Source organism: Panthera onca, chromosome A3 (genome assembly GCF_046562875.1).
Source record: "Panthera onca isolate mPanOnc1 chromosome A3, mPanOnc1 haplotype 2, whole genome shotgun sequence".
Classification (NCBI taxonomy): domain Eukaryota; kingdom Metazoa; phylum Chordata; class Mammalia; order Carnivora; family Felidae; genus Panthera; species Panthera onca.
The window spans coordinates 20,326,766-20,342,280 of record NC_138341.1 but is presented as its reverse complement, the minus strand read 5'-3'; the positions used below and the strand labels follow the sequence as shown (position 1 = coordinate 20,342,280).

Here is a 15,515-nt window from a genome sequence, read left to right as displayed (position 1 = left end):
GGTCTCAGGACCTCTTTACAATAAAAATTATTGAGGACCCTAAAGAGCTTTTGTTCATGTGAGTTATTTCTATTAATAGTTCTATACTAGAAATTAAAATTGAGAAATTAAAGATAGTGTCATGTAAAAATAACAATGAGAAGTCTGTTAAATCTTAAATGTTTTTATGAAAAAAAGCTATATATTTGAAAACATTTTTATGAAAAACTATATATTCGAAAACATTTTTATGAAAAAAGCTATATATTCCAAAACAAAAAAATTTAACAAGAATGCCATGGTTCTACATTTTTGCAAATCATTTTAATATTTGGCTCAGTTGAAGATAGCTGGATTGTCCTGTCTGCTTATCCTTTCAATCTGTTGTGATACGTTGTTTTAGTTGAAGTGTAGAAAGAAATCTTGCCTCACGTGGCGAGGAGTTGGGAAAGGGAGGAGTGCTTTAGTAGCTTTTTCAGATGGTTGTGAATCTGCCGCCTTGCCTCTGGAATGCCCACTGTTTGCCTATAAGAGAATGAGATTGAAAAGGGCAAATAATGCCTGAGAATTCTATGAAAATAGCCCCAGCCTCAGGGACTCATTGCAAATGTTTTAGGAACCAACAGGGCAGCTTCTGAACACACTTGAGAACTACTGCTCTACCTTTGATAGGTGAGAAAACTGAAACCAGAAGGGTAAGCGATTTTCCCCAAATCACATGGTTTATTGAAGACGCTACTGGGACACAGTTCTGGTTTCATTCCTCATGATTTTGGAGGACTTCACATCACAGTATGACCTTAGAACAACTTTTGTAAGCTGACCCTGAGCATTTTTATCAGGGTCTAATGAGATGTCATATATAATTGTTCCTTTTCATCTCGAAGATTAAAAAAGAAGCCTCCGTGATAGGTGAGTCAAAACTTGTTAGAGAAAGTAGCATTAGAATTACAGGTAGACTTGTAAAAATTAATTTTAATGTAAGATATAAAATAACAAATTAGATATAAAATATATAGAAATATTAATTAAAACATACATTTAAGTTTTGGTTCCTACCTCTTGCTAGCTAAAAAACACTTCTTAGTATCTTCTTTCTCAGTAATGTTACGGGGACACTTTTCATTTTTTTGTTGCTTTGTTACAGTTATGTGCATATCCATAGGAAGAGGCATTTTCTATATCTGGACCTCCATTCAAATGTTTGGTGGCTTTCTGGTTTTGTTTTTAATGTTGTTCACTCATTCCTCCGAGATTCCACTGAGGTGTCAGAAACGTTAGGGACTTGGATGCCTGAGATGGAAAACACTTTGGAAAACTTTATTTAGCCTAATTGAGTAGATATTTTTCAAATTTCACCCACACACGGGTATCTATAAAGGGCCTTTGTATGGTAGGTTCTTACTATTATCACCCTCATTCAGCCCTCTTGCTCGCCCCTTCCCTCCCTTAATTCAGTGATGGCCTCCAGCCTCTGTCCTGAATCTGAGGCTTTCCTTCCTCTTTCTTCATCTTTTTTGAGTTTTATTGCAAAAGCCTTTCTTGTTCTACATCTACTTTATCCTCCCTTTTCTGTTCCCTACTTACCAGTTTCTTTTTTTTTAAAGATTATTCTTGATAAGAATTATCTCCAATTTACATACAATGAAACCAAGATTCTCATATTTGCCAAAAAGATACACAGAAGTGAGTCTGTAGTCTCCTGTTTGCATGATGGAACCATCACTGCAAAGGTGTCGCGGTGGATCAGATACAAATGCTGGAGGCCGCCATCCTCCTGACTAGCCACCCCGGTGCCTTCACTTGTTGCTTCCAATTTGAGGTGAACGGATTAGTGGTAAAAATCACTTGTTTTATAATATACTGGCAAAATCTTTGAGTCGGCTCTAACCAATTGTGTCCTTTTTTTTTTTTTTTTTCCTTCCTGAAATAAAGTATTTTAAAGTTTTATGGGGAAACACTCCATTTCATATACCCTGTTTTTCACCTCAAGAAAAGGTGGTGGGACTGAGAACGTAGTTACTTGGGAGAGTGAGGTGAGATTCTGGCTGCCTTTTGGTGTCCACGTGCTCCGGTCCTCATTCCCTCCCCCTCTGAATGGTGAGACCAGGGCTTATTAGAAAAGCACTACTTACTGGGCCTGTATCTCCTGCTCTCCTGTGTTCACCCTTTTGCCTCTGCCCTTCTTTAGGAATAAAGTTGGAAGTGGGGGCCTCCGTGTCCAGGTTATAATCATAGAGCTCTCCCGTCTCCAAAGCAGGAAAGGTGCTTTGTGGGTTAGAGGAAATAAGGAAAATTCATTAATTTGAAAATTTTTGATAATCTGTTCTATCTATATCTCATGGCTCTATTTTTTCTAAACTGTTTTCTCATTTTTTTGTATCCAGTGGAATGTAATTATACCGGTGTTTCACATACAGTGGAAGCTTCGTATGTATTTGTTTAAAAGAGAGAAATAAAGATGAAACAGAAAAATGCAGTCTAGCTGGGGAGATGATGTAAGGGGGGGGGGGGGAGTGATGGACATTGGATGTTTAGGCTCTAATTTCATCCAATTCTTCCCTTTAGTTTTCTTTCTTTCTTTCTGTACAAGAAAGTTGTTAAATGATGTTTAAGAGTGTTTGCCCCTCACTGCAGTATTTATTTAGTGATAACACACCAATGTTATGAAATGCTGGAGATACGGTAAACAATAAATGGAGTAGTTCTGCTTTCACTGATTTTTTTAATGTTTATTTATTGTTTTATTTTGAGAGAGAGAGCGAGCGAGAGCAAGCATGGGAGAGGAGCAGAAAGAGAGGTAGAGAGAATCCCGAGCAGGCTCCACACTGTCAGTGGGGAGCCTGACTTGGGGCTTGATTCCATGAACGGTGAGATTATGACCTGAGCCAAAATCAAGAGTCGGGCACTTAACCACCTGAGCCACCCAGGCGTCCCTCACTGATGTTGTTTTATAATAAGGTGTGGGATGTCTGTCTCCCTCACTGGTTAACATAAATAGTAGTTTGAAGGACAGCTGAGTTCCTGTGCTGGCTTTGTGTCCTGTTTGAGTAGGACCTTCACAAGTCATATAAATGCTTCTTTATTTTCTCATCTGTAATATGAAGTTAGTAATAATACCTAACCTATTTACCTGGTACAGTTGTTTTAAGACTCAAAATAATGTGTGTGGAAATGCATGTGACTATTGTAGTGACATACAGTATGTTGCATTGTCTCTAGTAATGTAAAATATTGTATTTTGCTATGGAACTTCACAAGGATTTCATTACAACTTGGTTGGGAGAATTCTAGATCAACATAATTTTGGAATTCATTAATAATATAAAGTATGTTTGCTCTTCTTCTCTTTACAGAAAAAGATCATGCTAAATATGTTTTTAGACACAATGATGGCCGATCCTCCCCCCCAGTGCCTTGTCTGGCTACCTCTCATGCATAGGCTTGCCCATGTTGAGAATGGTAAGCAGAACTTTTATCATTCAGTTTCTTGTGCTATAGGAAATACACGAGCTGATAGTATTTTGTAATGTCCTTAGCTATTACCATTGAAAATTATAATTGACTTTGGTTGTCACTCTGTCATTTGGATTTGTGATTTTAGCTTTCAAAAGAGGGATATTTCTTTCTTTTTTTAAATTACAAGTTCATTTATTTTTTTAATGCTTATTTTACTTTTGAGAGAGAAAGAGAGAGAGACAGACAGACAGAACATGAATGGGGAGGGGCAGAGCGAGAGGGAGACAAAGAATCTGAAGCAGGCTCCAGGCTCTGAGCTGTCAGCACAGAGTCCGATGCGGGGCTCGAACCCATGAACTGTGAGGTCAGACACAGGTGAAGTCAGACACTTACCCTACTGAACCACCCAGGCGCCTCGATGGATATTTATTTCTTAAAGAAAAGTAAGGGAAGGGGACTTATTACTTAGGGTACCAAGAAATAGTAATATCAAACTTTGTGGTTCACACTCTTGGCTTTTCCCCCTGAGATTTCAGGTGATTGTTTTCTACTTGAACCGACCTGATTTACCTATGCCTTCCTTTTTTCCTTTAATTTATAAAATTCATAGTTCTAAAAAATTGCATATATGCAGTATCACCCACTAAAATTATAATGCTTTTAGAGTAGTTTCAAGGAGAATAGCTAAGGTAGGATTTGGTACTTCATACATCTTTACTTCTTCCTTTACTATTTTACCTTGAATTACTCTCGGTATCTTTTCCAGGAATTTGACTAAATCTGTTTTGCTTAAAATGACAGTTATCTCTTAGTAACTTCTTAATTTTTTCTTCTGCTGTTATCCATTTATCTCATTGTTTAGGTTGTCTGAGTTTGTTAAAGGAAAGGCTGAAGTTTTTTATGTAACCTCCCTCCTTCCTCTCCGGGCCTTTGCCTGTATCTTATTCCACCAAAGAGAACCAGTAACAAGTGAAAGGAGCTAAAAAGCAGAGCCCTTTTTCCCTTTGTAAGAATGAAATACACTTCCATACTCGTTTTATCTTCTCTCTGTCCCATCCATATCTTCTGTTTTTAAACCTCTCAGCCTTTTGCCCCACTGTGGCTTTAGTTCACAGGTACCTTAGATTCAGGATTATTTAATTAAAGGTCTAGAATCTCTTGACTAAACTAAAACAGTTAAATAATTTTTTAACAAGATTTTTGGATAGAGATTTATACTGTTAAATTATTACAGTATTATCAGTTCTTTTGGAGGCAATACTTTTAACCTGAAGTGTTTTAGTACTTTTATATTCAATTTGTTTTCATAAAATCATTTTGTATTTGCTATGCCAAGTAGAAAGAATCTCTTTTGTTCTAATTTTTTTGTTATCATTGTGAACATTTTACTGTTACTTTGTATATAGTGTATTACTTGTTGATTACATTCTTATGAGGTTAGTGATATTTTCCTCAGCGACAGAGAAATAGTATGAACTCATTGCAATATCTTAAAAATAAAACATGTTATTTATCACGGTAACATTTATCTACATATCTTAATTTTTATGGTGGGAAGTAAATTCTAAAATTATGGTATTTCTATATATTTCTATATGGTATTTTTGTTGTTGTTTGGGCTTTTTCTATGGAATTCATCGCTGGAATCATATTGAAGTTACTATTAATAAGGACAGATATCTATTTGCTTAAGCAGAAGTTGCACTTTTTTTATTGAAAAATCCAAGCATATAATATATAAGAAGGTACAACATGATGTATTCTTCCAAAAAGAATACTTTTACCAAAACTTGATCTTATTTATAATTGACCCAGTACATAGGTGATCCTTTCCTTATTCTGGCTCTCCTTTCCATCTGGTCAGCCCCTTATACTGTCTAATGTAAGTGTTGGCTCTTGACTGGTGTAGAAGAAAAGAAAAATCACATAGACATGCATATTCATCCAAGATTATCAGAATATACTTGATAATTTAATATTAATATACATATATTTAATATGTATATATTTTTAATTTTTTTGAATGTTTATTTTTGAGAGAGAGAGAAAGAGAGACAGAGCATGAGTGGGGGAGAGTCAGAGAGAGGGTGACACAGAATCTGAAGCATGTTCCAGGCTCTGAGCTGTCAGCACAGAGCCCGATGTGGGGCTCGAACTCATGAGCCGTGAGATCATGACCTGAGCTGAAGTCGGACGCTCAACCGACTGAGCCACCCAGGTGCCCCTATATATTATTTAATATTAACTGAAAGTTATGTAGAATTATAAATTCTGATATGCTGATGTTGACTGTGTTGATATTAGCTCCAGATTGATTTGAGAGTAGTGTTCTTTGGTGGAACTTTACTAGATTGTATACTTTTAATTTGGAGCACAGAGTCTTATCAGCACTTTCATTATTCCTTAGAAATATCTTGATGACAAAATGCTTGAATTTCTTAGAGGAATTATGTCCTTTGGAGTTCTTATTCCTGATTTTACTTTTTATAGTCTTTAATGATCTTGTTACATTGTTTTCTTCACCAAGTGCTCCTTTTTTTCCCCCCCCCTTGAGTCTTGATGTACATTTTTGGAAACAGAACCCAAAATCCTTATTTTATTTTTTTGAGAGAGAGAGAGGGTGCAAGTGAGCGAGGGGCAGAGAGAGAGGGAGAGAGATGTGGGGCTCACTCGAAGTGGGGCTGTAGCTCACCTGATGTGGGGTTCAAGCTTACCTGAAGTAGGACTTGAACTCACGAACTGTGAGATCGTGACCTGAGCCAAAGTCAGATGCATAACCGCCTGAGCCACCCAGGCGCCCCCAAAACCCTTATTATTGAAATAAGATTGGATTTGTATACATATTGCTAGAAAGAGTTATTCAAATGAAGATTTGAATACTATATGCCCTTTTCCTATTGACTTCCATTTCTTGTGTTCAGAATTGAATTGCCAGAGGGAACAATTATGTTACCAACACTTAAAAGAATAAACAACTGTCTTTAATATACAGTTATGCATTGCCCACTTCCCACTCAGTGAACTGGATGTTCAGGCTGTAAGAGAATCCCAGCAATCTCTATGAATCCTGACTGTTACCTGACAGGTTTGCATAAGGTGACATGCTGTATGAACGGAGAAAAGGGTGACAGGTCCCTAAGATTCCCTTCCTCCAAATCCCCGCTGCTTTGTTGGTCTAGAGTACTTTATTTTACTGTTTTGCTACTTAGAACTCTTACCTAAAACTAACATGGCAATATGTCTAGCCTTACTTTTTTTACCAGTAACCACAAACTTGTGCCCAGGCATGTTGTAGCATTTAGTTCAGCCAACATTTGAAGGCCTTCAGTTGAAGGTGCTGTGTAAAATACCATTTTCAGGTAATAGAGACCCATAGTATATCATTCCAGGTGTTATTAGCAAAGGAAACAAATGCCTGTACAGCTGACAATGATAAATCTCTTTAAAAAGCAATGGGTTTGAAAAATAAATTTTAGACTGAAAGTTTCTCTTCTTATATATTTATCTGAATTTGAGAAGCATGAGTCTCGTTTTAAACAAATTGGTTATTTTCTAAGGTGAATTGGAATGTAATAGTCTTCTCTTTAATGTTTATTTATTTTGAGAGAGAGCGAGCAAGCGCGTGTGCACATGCAACACATGAGCAGGGGAGGGGCAGAGAGGGAGGGAGACAGTCTCAGCAGGTTCCATGCTCAGAGTGGAGCCCGACAGGGGGCTCAGTGTCACCGCCAGGAGGTCACGGACTAAGCCTGTATCAAGAGTTAGAGGCTTAACCTATTAAGCCACCGGGCACCCCTGGAATATAATATTGTAACTTGAAAAACTTTTCTCATTTATTGTTTTCCCCCCTTATTCTAGTAAATGGCGGCTCAGTTAACTAGGAGACGCTTCAGAGTTTTCAGTGTTAGTGTTGTTTTCACTTTTGCTTTTTTGCATTAGGTGTGGTTTTCCAGTGTATTGACTTGACTCTCCGAGTGAAAGTAAGATAACTTGCTTCTCCTCCTCTCCCGCCCCTTCTCCCCTGCCCTGCTGTCTGCCTGCCACAAGTCTTCCACCCCGTGGAGTGCTCCTATTGCCGGTGTGAGAGTATGATGGGCTTCCGGTACCGATGCCAGCAGTGCCACAACTACCAGCTCTGCCAAAACTGCTTTTGGCGTGGCCACGCCAGCGGCCCCCACAGCAACCAACACCAGATGAAGGAGCACTCCTCCTGGGTAACTGCTTCGTGTGTCAGTCCGGGTCCCCCGCTGTTCCTCTTTCATCGCCAACAGCACCAGGAGGGTCTCCCGATAGGTCCCTGGCAAAGAGGGACGTGGTGCAGTCAGATCTAGGTGCCAACACTTGGGATGGGTTGCGAGCGTGTTGCGCTTCATCACCTGATTTTAAAAGCAGAATCTTTAAAGTTTCAGGAGCTGGAGGTATTATTACAGTTGAAATGGAAAAGTAAGCGAGAAGTGTCTTCTTATTTTAAAACTGTGCAAAGGGTATTCTCCCAAAGCTTCCTCTCTGAGCTTTACGTGGGATTGAAAGTTCTTTTTTTTAAAGCATATTTTCTTCACGTCTGTAGGGCTTAAATGGGGTAAAGAAAGCTGCATGAAATAAAAGGGTTAATTTTGTCTCTCTGAAGTTGGGGAAATACTGTATTTTACAGTTGCCACATCAGTGTCCTTATTTTCAAAAGTAGTCTTTTATTTTTATTAAAAAAAAATTTTTTTTAACGTTTATTTATTTTTGAGACAGAGAGAGACAGAGCATGAAGGGGGGAGGGGCAGAGAGAGAAGGAGACACAGAATCGGAAGCAGGCTCCAGGCTCTGAGCCATCAGCCCAGAGCCCGACGCGGGGCTCGAACTCACAGACCGCGAGATCGTGACCTGAGCTGAAGTCGGACGCTTAACCGACTGCGCCACCCAGGCGCCCCAAAAGTAGTCTTTTAAGTAACAGTATTTGGGTGGAGGTTGATGTGTGATTTTCCTATAGTGTTTACAAATCATGCAACAAGCTTAGCATCAATCATTTTTCTTCCTGTCTCTCAATTTATTTTCAGAGTCTTAAAAATGCCATATATTTTTTTAATGTTTATTTTCGAGAGAGAGAGAGAGAGAGAGGGGTGGGGAGCAGGGAGGGGCAGAGAAACAGGAGGACAGTGTAGTCTGTTCACTGACTGCAGAGAGCCCGATGTGGGACTTGAACTCATGAACCATGAGATTATGACCTGAGCCGAAGTCAGGTACGCAACCGACTGAGCCACCCAGGCAACCCCCACAAAATGCCATACTTTTATTTCCAAAAAGTTGTTTTAAAAACTTTTCCCTCTGGTTTTCATTTGTTGGTTGGTTGGTTGGTTTGCTAAAGGGTAGAACATATAGAGTGTCATAAGTGTAATTCAGGATTTAGGTTCTTACCCTTGGTCATCCTACTGGACTTTAAGTATTTAGAAAGCTTCAATAATCAGGATTTTTTTTTTCTTTCCCTTTTTTCTAATTAGTCTTTTTAAAACTCAACCAAGAACAAAAAGAAGGTAAGTTCATATCAGGGATTAGTTAAAAAAAAAAAAAAAAAAAAGAACAACTTTCAATCCACGTGTGCACTTTACTTCCTACATCTCTGACATGTTAGAGGTAGTTTTTGTTTTTTGTTTTTTGTTTTATCAGATAGGTTTTCAGTTATACTTAACCATAAAATTTGTGTTAAACTGAACATCCTATCTGGGGTTTTGTTGTGTTGTAAATTCTAATATTGTTTTTGGTTGAGGAGTGATTATTTAAAAATTTTTTAAACAAGCAAAGGAAAAAAATACAACGTAGTAGTCTCTTCCCTTTTTCATTGAATAGAGATAATTTATAGATTTCCAAGTTGTTGCTTTTCCCTTTCTTAAAGTACAAGTGTCGCTTGGTGGTAAATGATTTGTTAATGTTTTTCCCACTGTTTTTTGTTTAGAGTCTAACTCTCAGCACTGAGATAGCTCTTTGCTCTGTTACCTTTTGTAATGATTGGATTCATTGGGATGTTTCTTTTGACAATTCTCATCTACATGTTGGGCTAGAGAATGAGGAGCTTGGGGTGCCTGGGTAGCTCAGTCAGTTAGGCGTCCAACTTCGGCTCAGGTCATGATCTTGCGGTTTGTGGGTTGAGCCCCACATCAGGCTCTGTGCTGACAGCTCAGAGCCTGGAGCCTGCTTCAGATTCTGTGTCTCCCCCTCTCTCTCTGCCCCTCCCCCGCTCACACTCTGTCTTTCTCCCCTTCAAAATAAATAAACATTAAAAAAATTTAAAAAAGAGAGAATGAGGAACTTGTTCATCTTAATTTGAACTTGCTCATTTAGCTAATTTATAACCCTTTTAGAAATGGGAATTTTACATTTTTTTAAAACATAAGTGACTGAATATTGCTTTATGATTTACAAAGCAGGTTTTCCTGTGCTTTATTTCATTGAGCAAAAGCATACATAAAGTACAGAAATCACAGTGAATTTTTGTGCTTTTGCTTGATTCTCATAACACTCTTGTGTAGTAAGTCATATCCCCATTTGTTGTTATTTTTATTTCAGCTTTGTTGTTTTTTAAATTTTATTTATTTTTGTTATAGTGACTTAAGATTTCAAGAAAAATCATGAACAATACGCATGCATCATTTTGAAGTTGCTGTCTGTTTTGAATTTTGATGAGTATGTGCATTATGTGTGATTGATGCATCCTGGTAAAGTTTTTTAGCAGTGTGTGTGTGTGTGTGTGTGTGTGTGTGTGTGTGACTTGTTTTCAGGATTAGAACTCTGTATGTATAATACCCTTGCTCTTTGAGGAAGATCTGAATGAATTTTGAGACTGATGTGGGTAAAGAAGTTTCTACTAACAAAAAGATGTGTAATCTCTTTAATAGTCATTTCTTTGACATTTGCCCACTGTGTTTATACGAGTATTTGAATAACTATTTCTCTGTGTTCACAAGGGATAAATTTAGTGTACGTTTAACAAGTTTGTATATGAATTTGCATTGTAGATTTGATAGGTGTTATATTGGTGCTTGGAAGTTTATTTTGATTTTTCCAAAAGTTTAATATTTTGTCTAAGTAACTATGCGATGTAATTCATTATTCTGTCATGCATCAATCCATTCATTTGACTTTACTTTAGAAGAAAATGCTATATGGTGATTAATTCTGTGCATTCATTATTCGTTCAAAAGATATTATTTGAACTCATGCTGTGCGTACCAGGCACTATTACAGGCATATGAGATACATCTACGAACAGAACCAGACAAAGATTCCTGCTCAGTGGGGCTTGAATTTTAAGGGGTGTGAAAGAGACCATGAGGGCTCACTGACATTGCTCTTTTCCCATTTTTGCTTGGCATGCATCTAGACTACATTTCTCAGCTTCCCTGTATCTAAGAAAAACCATGTAAATACCAGTTATCAGTGGAATGTGAACAGAGTGATATGTGTCTTCCCAGAATAAGACCATTAATAGCCGAGGGCCTTTTCTGTCCTCTCTACCACAGCTTAGGGGAGAGAACTTCATTAGGACCCAGAGGAAGATGAAACCATAAATGAAAGGAAACTGGGTCCTTGAATGATGGGTGGAGAAGAATATCCTGCTCCCCTGCTTGACTTTGATCAAGAGAGCTAGGAGCAAGAGAGAAACCTTGCGTTAAGCTACTGAGGTTTTAGTGTTGGCTGTAGTAGCTGGTTCTGGAAGTAAGTTCTATTACAGCAAAACCTTGAGATTTGTGTTGTTGGCTTAGCTGTCAGGTAACCCTGATAAGGACACCAATGTTGGAGGTGGGAAGGACAGAAATCTATGTTATGCAGTGGTGGCCAGTGGCTAAATTTGTCATCCATAATAACTTAGAAGGTCCACTTCTTGCCACCTGAGCTCTGGGTCAAATGTTGGAAAGGACTGAAGTGCGAGTGTGTGTTGACTGTCTTTTGTTAGGTCTTACACGAAAGAGATGAGCTTAAGAAAGAATTGTCTAGTTTCCAAGCAAAAAATGAAAGGGAATAGAGAAAGTTCTGACAGTTGGAGCAGTGACAGGAAAAACAGATTGCTTGTAGACCCTAGAGAGCAATAGGTAAGAGTTGAGAAAGGCTTTGAGCCACAAAGGCCTAGTGAACCTTCTCAGTCAAAGAAAGATGACAGTCCTATGGCAAAGATCGGATCAGGGCATGAGTTCTCATTCTTGGCTGTTCATCAGAATTACCTTGCTCTCACTTACATAGCTTCTGATTTAATGGGTCAAAGGTACATGAAACCTAGATAAGACAGTTTTTAAAAGTTCCCTCAAGTGATTGCATCGTGCAGCCAACGTTGGAAACTGCTGACCTGTTGTTTCATCTGGACTCCAGGTGGCTTCTGTTAGTTCAAAGCGAGAGGAACGGAGGCAAAGACATAAATCAGCCTTAAGAATGATGTCCAGGAAAAGACTTTGTGTGCGGTTACTGGCACATGGAACTGACTGGAAACAAATAGATCAAAGGCCTACTAAGTTTTTGAGGGAATTATAATTTTTTTTTTTTCAACATTTTTTATTTATTTTTGGGACAGAGAGAGACAGAGCATGAACGGGGGAGGGGCAGAGAGAGAGGGAGACACAGAATCGGAAACAGGCTCCAGGCTCCGAGCCATCAACCCAGAGCCTGACGCGGGGCTCGAACTCACGGACCGCGAGATCGTGACCTGGCTGAAGTCGGACGCTTAACCGACTGCGCCACCCAGGCGCCCCTTGAGGGAATTATATATTGGCAAAGGAACTAGGAGCCTGCACTTAACAAGCCCCTGACTGTTCTAACTGTAAGACTACTTTCTAACGACCCAGAACTTGCTCTGGAAAGAGGTGGTCTGTGAAGGCTGTACGGCCTCTAGGAAGGGCATGCCAGAGCCCACTTTGCCAAGGAGGATATTAGATAAGGAAGAACCTTGTGCTTGTGCTCCTCCATTGTGTGTTGGGCCTGGGGAGGGTGGGTGTGGATCATCTGCCCGATCCGTTCATAGGGTCCATCATTTGGAGCTACGCATGATCCTGATGAAGAAGACTGTGATAGACCCAGACGTCCTGGACTTGTCTTTAGATGCACTGACTGAGTGGTGCTTCACATTTTCTTTTTGGAGAGGTTTGAGTGTGTTTTGTTTGCAGGAAAAGGGAGGAAACATATTTTGTGATCACAAGTACTTATCTATATCCATGTTTTGCTTTTCTTCCTGGACCTGTACCTGGATGATCTAGCCCGTCATCCTTGCAGCCTGACAGGGCCATATGACTTGTTCTGACCAGTGGGATTTGTTTGCAGGTGATCTGTGTTACTTCTGGGTCACGGCTGTTTAAAGCAGATGTGTCTCATCTTCTCTTTACCCTTCCCACTCCCACTAGACATTGGCCACATGGAATGATCTTCGAAGAAAGTAATAGCGGCAGAAGCCCTTGAATGAAAGGGAGCTGGGTATCTAGTAGATGGATCAGAGCCCCTCTGCCAATTTACACTAGACTTGCACATGAACAAGAAATCAAAAAGCAGAATCCAGAGTATAGGGTCATAGAGGCCTTGTTGAGAAAGTGAGATTTGAACAGAGTCTTTGGTGTATGATAGTAGACATCTGGGGAAGAGGAGGCATTTTCAGCATGAATCCTGTGAGTAGGAGTGTGTTTCTGAGTTCAGGGAACAGCAGAGAAGCTTATGTGGCCAGAGTGGAGTGAACAGGAGGAGGTCTATAGGAAAGGAGGACAGCTCACAAGGGCCTTTCTGACCATAATAAGGATGTTGGCCTTAACTCTAGTGGAATGAGGAGTCTTTATTTTTTTTACGGGAAAGAGAGAGAGAGAGAGAGAGAGAGAGAGAGAGAGAGAGAGAGAGAGAGAGAACGAATGAATATGAGTAGGGTAGGGGCAGAAAGAGAGGGAGTGAGAGAATCCCAGGCAGGCTCCACATTCAACACAGAGCCTGACTCAGGATCCCGGGATCCTGAGACCATGACTAGAGCCAAATTGAAGAGTCAGGTGCTCTGGGCATCCAGGTAGCTCAGTCAGTTAAGCATCCAACTCTTGATATCAGCTCAGGTCATGACCTCACAGTTGGTGAGATCAAGCCCTGTGTTGGGCTTTGTGCTGACAGCACAGACATTGCTGGGATTCTTTCTCTCCCCCTCTCAGTGCCTGCCTCTCTCTCTCTCTCTCTCTCTCTCTCTCTCTCTCTCTCAAAATAAATAAACACTAAAAAAGAATAGTTGGACGCTCAACCAGCTGAGCCACCCACTTACCCCAGAATGTGAGTCCATAGGGTTTTGAGTAGAGGAATGGCATGGCTTGATTTATCTTTTAAAATGATCAGTCTGGATAACATGTAAAGAGTAAAGTGGGAGGAAAAGATAGAAGCAGAAAGAGCATTTCAGGAGAGATAACTGCAGTAATCAAAACAAGATACGGTAGGATGGTAGCAGTAGAGGTGGTGACAAGGGTAGAACTAGAATTTACTTTCTGAATCTGCCTAATGCGTTGGATGTGGCTTGTGAGAAGACAGGAGTGAAGATTTTGTCCTAAACAGCTAGAAGGATGGAATTGTCATCAGCTGAGATGAGACAGCTGTGGATGGAGTACATGTAGAGGTTAGGATTGAGAGTTCACTCTGGGAATTCAGTTCAGTTGGATTTAAGTTGCTTACTAGACATAGGGAGTTGTTGGATAGGCCATGGCATATGAGTCTAAACATAAAGAAGTCTGAGATAGAGATGTCAGCTTGGGGGTCATTGGCAAGTGGTTGGTATGTAAAGCCATGCAACTGAACAGTACCACCAAGTGAGTGGAGATAGAGGCGAGAAGAAAGAAGAGAAGAGGAATGAGAACTGCCCTCAGGGCTCATCATTAAGAGATCTTGGAGAAGAGGAGGAACCTGTGAACAGTGACACAAGGTGAAAGCCAGGAGACGGTGGTGTTCTGGACTATGCGTGAAGGGTGTTTTGAGGAGGAGGGATTGATCCTCTGTGTCCAGTGCTGTGACAGTCAAGGGAGAAGATTGAGAAGTGGCCCCTCATCTAACAATGTAGAGGTGGTCTTGCAAGAACAGTTTCTGTGGAGTGGTGGGGACAAAACCCGACGCAAGTGGGTGCAAGAGGGAGAGGGGAGAGAGATGGAGACAGAGAGTATAGACAACTGTCAGTGAATATCTATTTCTAACCTTTCTTTCTTTCTTTCTTTCTTTCTTTCTTTCGTTCTTTCCTTCCTTCCTTCCTTCCTTCCTTCTCGTTTCTTCCTTTCTTTTCCTTTCTTTTTTCTTTTTTCCTTTCCTTTCCTTTCCTTTCCTCCTTTTTTCTTTTCTTTTCCCTCTTCTCTTCTCTTCTCTTCTCTTCTCTTCTCTTCTCTTCTCTTCTCTTCCTTTTCTTTTCTTTTGAGAGAAAGCGCAAGCAGCAGAGAGGGGCAGAGGAAATCCCAAGCAGGCTCCATGCTCAGTGCAGAGCACAATGCCGGGCTTGATTCCCTGACTCCGGGATCATGATCTGAGCTGAAATCAAGAGTTGGATGCTTAACTGACTGAGCCCCCTAAGACTTTTTTTCTAATAGCAGTTCTTAGCAGGATTTTAGGAGACTCCATTAATCCCACTTCACTTTTCCCCACTCACAATTGCAGCCAGAAGTTGGGCACATGGCAGTCTGTTCGAGAAGGTGGTTTTAACTGTGAGGAAATAATGGACTGCCAGTAGCCCCTGAAATGAATATAAGCCAACCCAAGGTGGGCCTTCCCAGCACGCAGCGGAGCCTGGAGGCTCATGGCTCTGGGAGCAGAGAAGCATGTTTGCTTTCTGTAGAGCTTGCGGATACCAGCAAACAGGGGAGGGAACGAGGCTGAGCTAGCATGTTCATTCCTTCTCTAGAACCAACCAGTCTGGTCCGAGGAGGGAGGGGCAGAGAGTGACCACCTGCTGGGGTCCTCCAGAGAAGGTCCTCCACATGGAAATAAGACAGTGGGCCATGGAATCAGTATGGATTTTTATATTCCAGTTTGCAAGGATATAGTCGTCATCTTCTCTTGGTCTTGGGTCATATTTCAAGTAACCTTGCCATTAGGAGGCCTGCACGTACAGTATTTCA

At 40.3% G+C, this 15,515-nt stretch overlaps 1 protein-coding gene across 19 annotated transcripts in view; it reads left to right on the top strand.

The window, feature by feature from the left end:
- The window catches only part of DTNB (dystrobrevin beta), a 238,861-nt gene that overhangs the window by 77,841 nt on the left and 145,505 nt on the right, over positions 1-15,515 (top strand). For all 19 annotated transcript variants that reach the window (XR_009615314.3, XM_078444896.2, XM_078444895.2 and 16 more), the window contains 2 exons: positions 3,336-3,441; positions 7,486-7,652. Coding sequence is in view for 18 of the 19 variants with exons in the window: in XM_078444896.2 (XP_078301022.1) it covers positions 3,336-3,441; positions 7,486-7,652 (273 nt within the window). In the remaining variant the exon portion in view is untranslated. The remainder of the gene's footprint in view (positions 1-3,335; positions 3,442-7,485; positions 7,653-15,515) is intronic.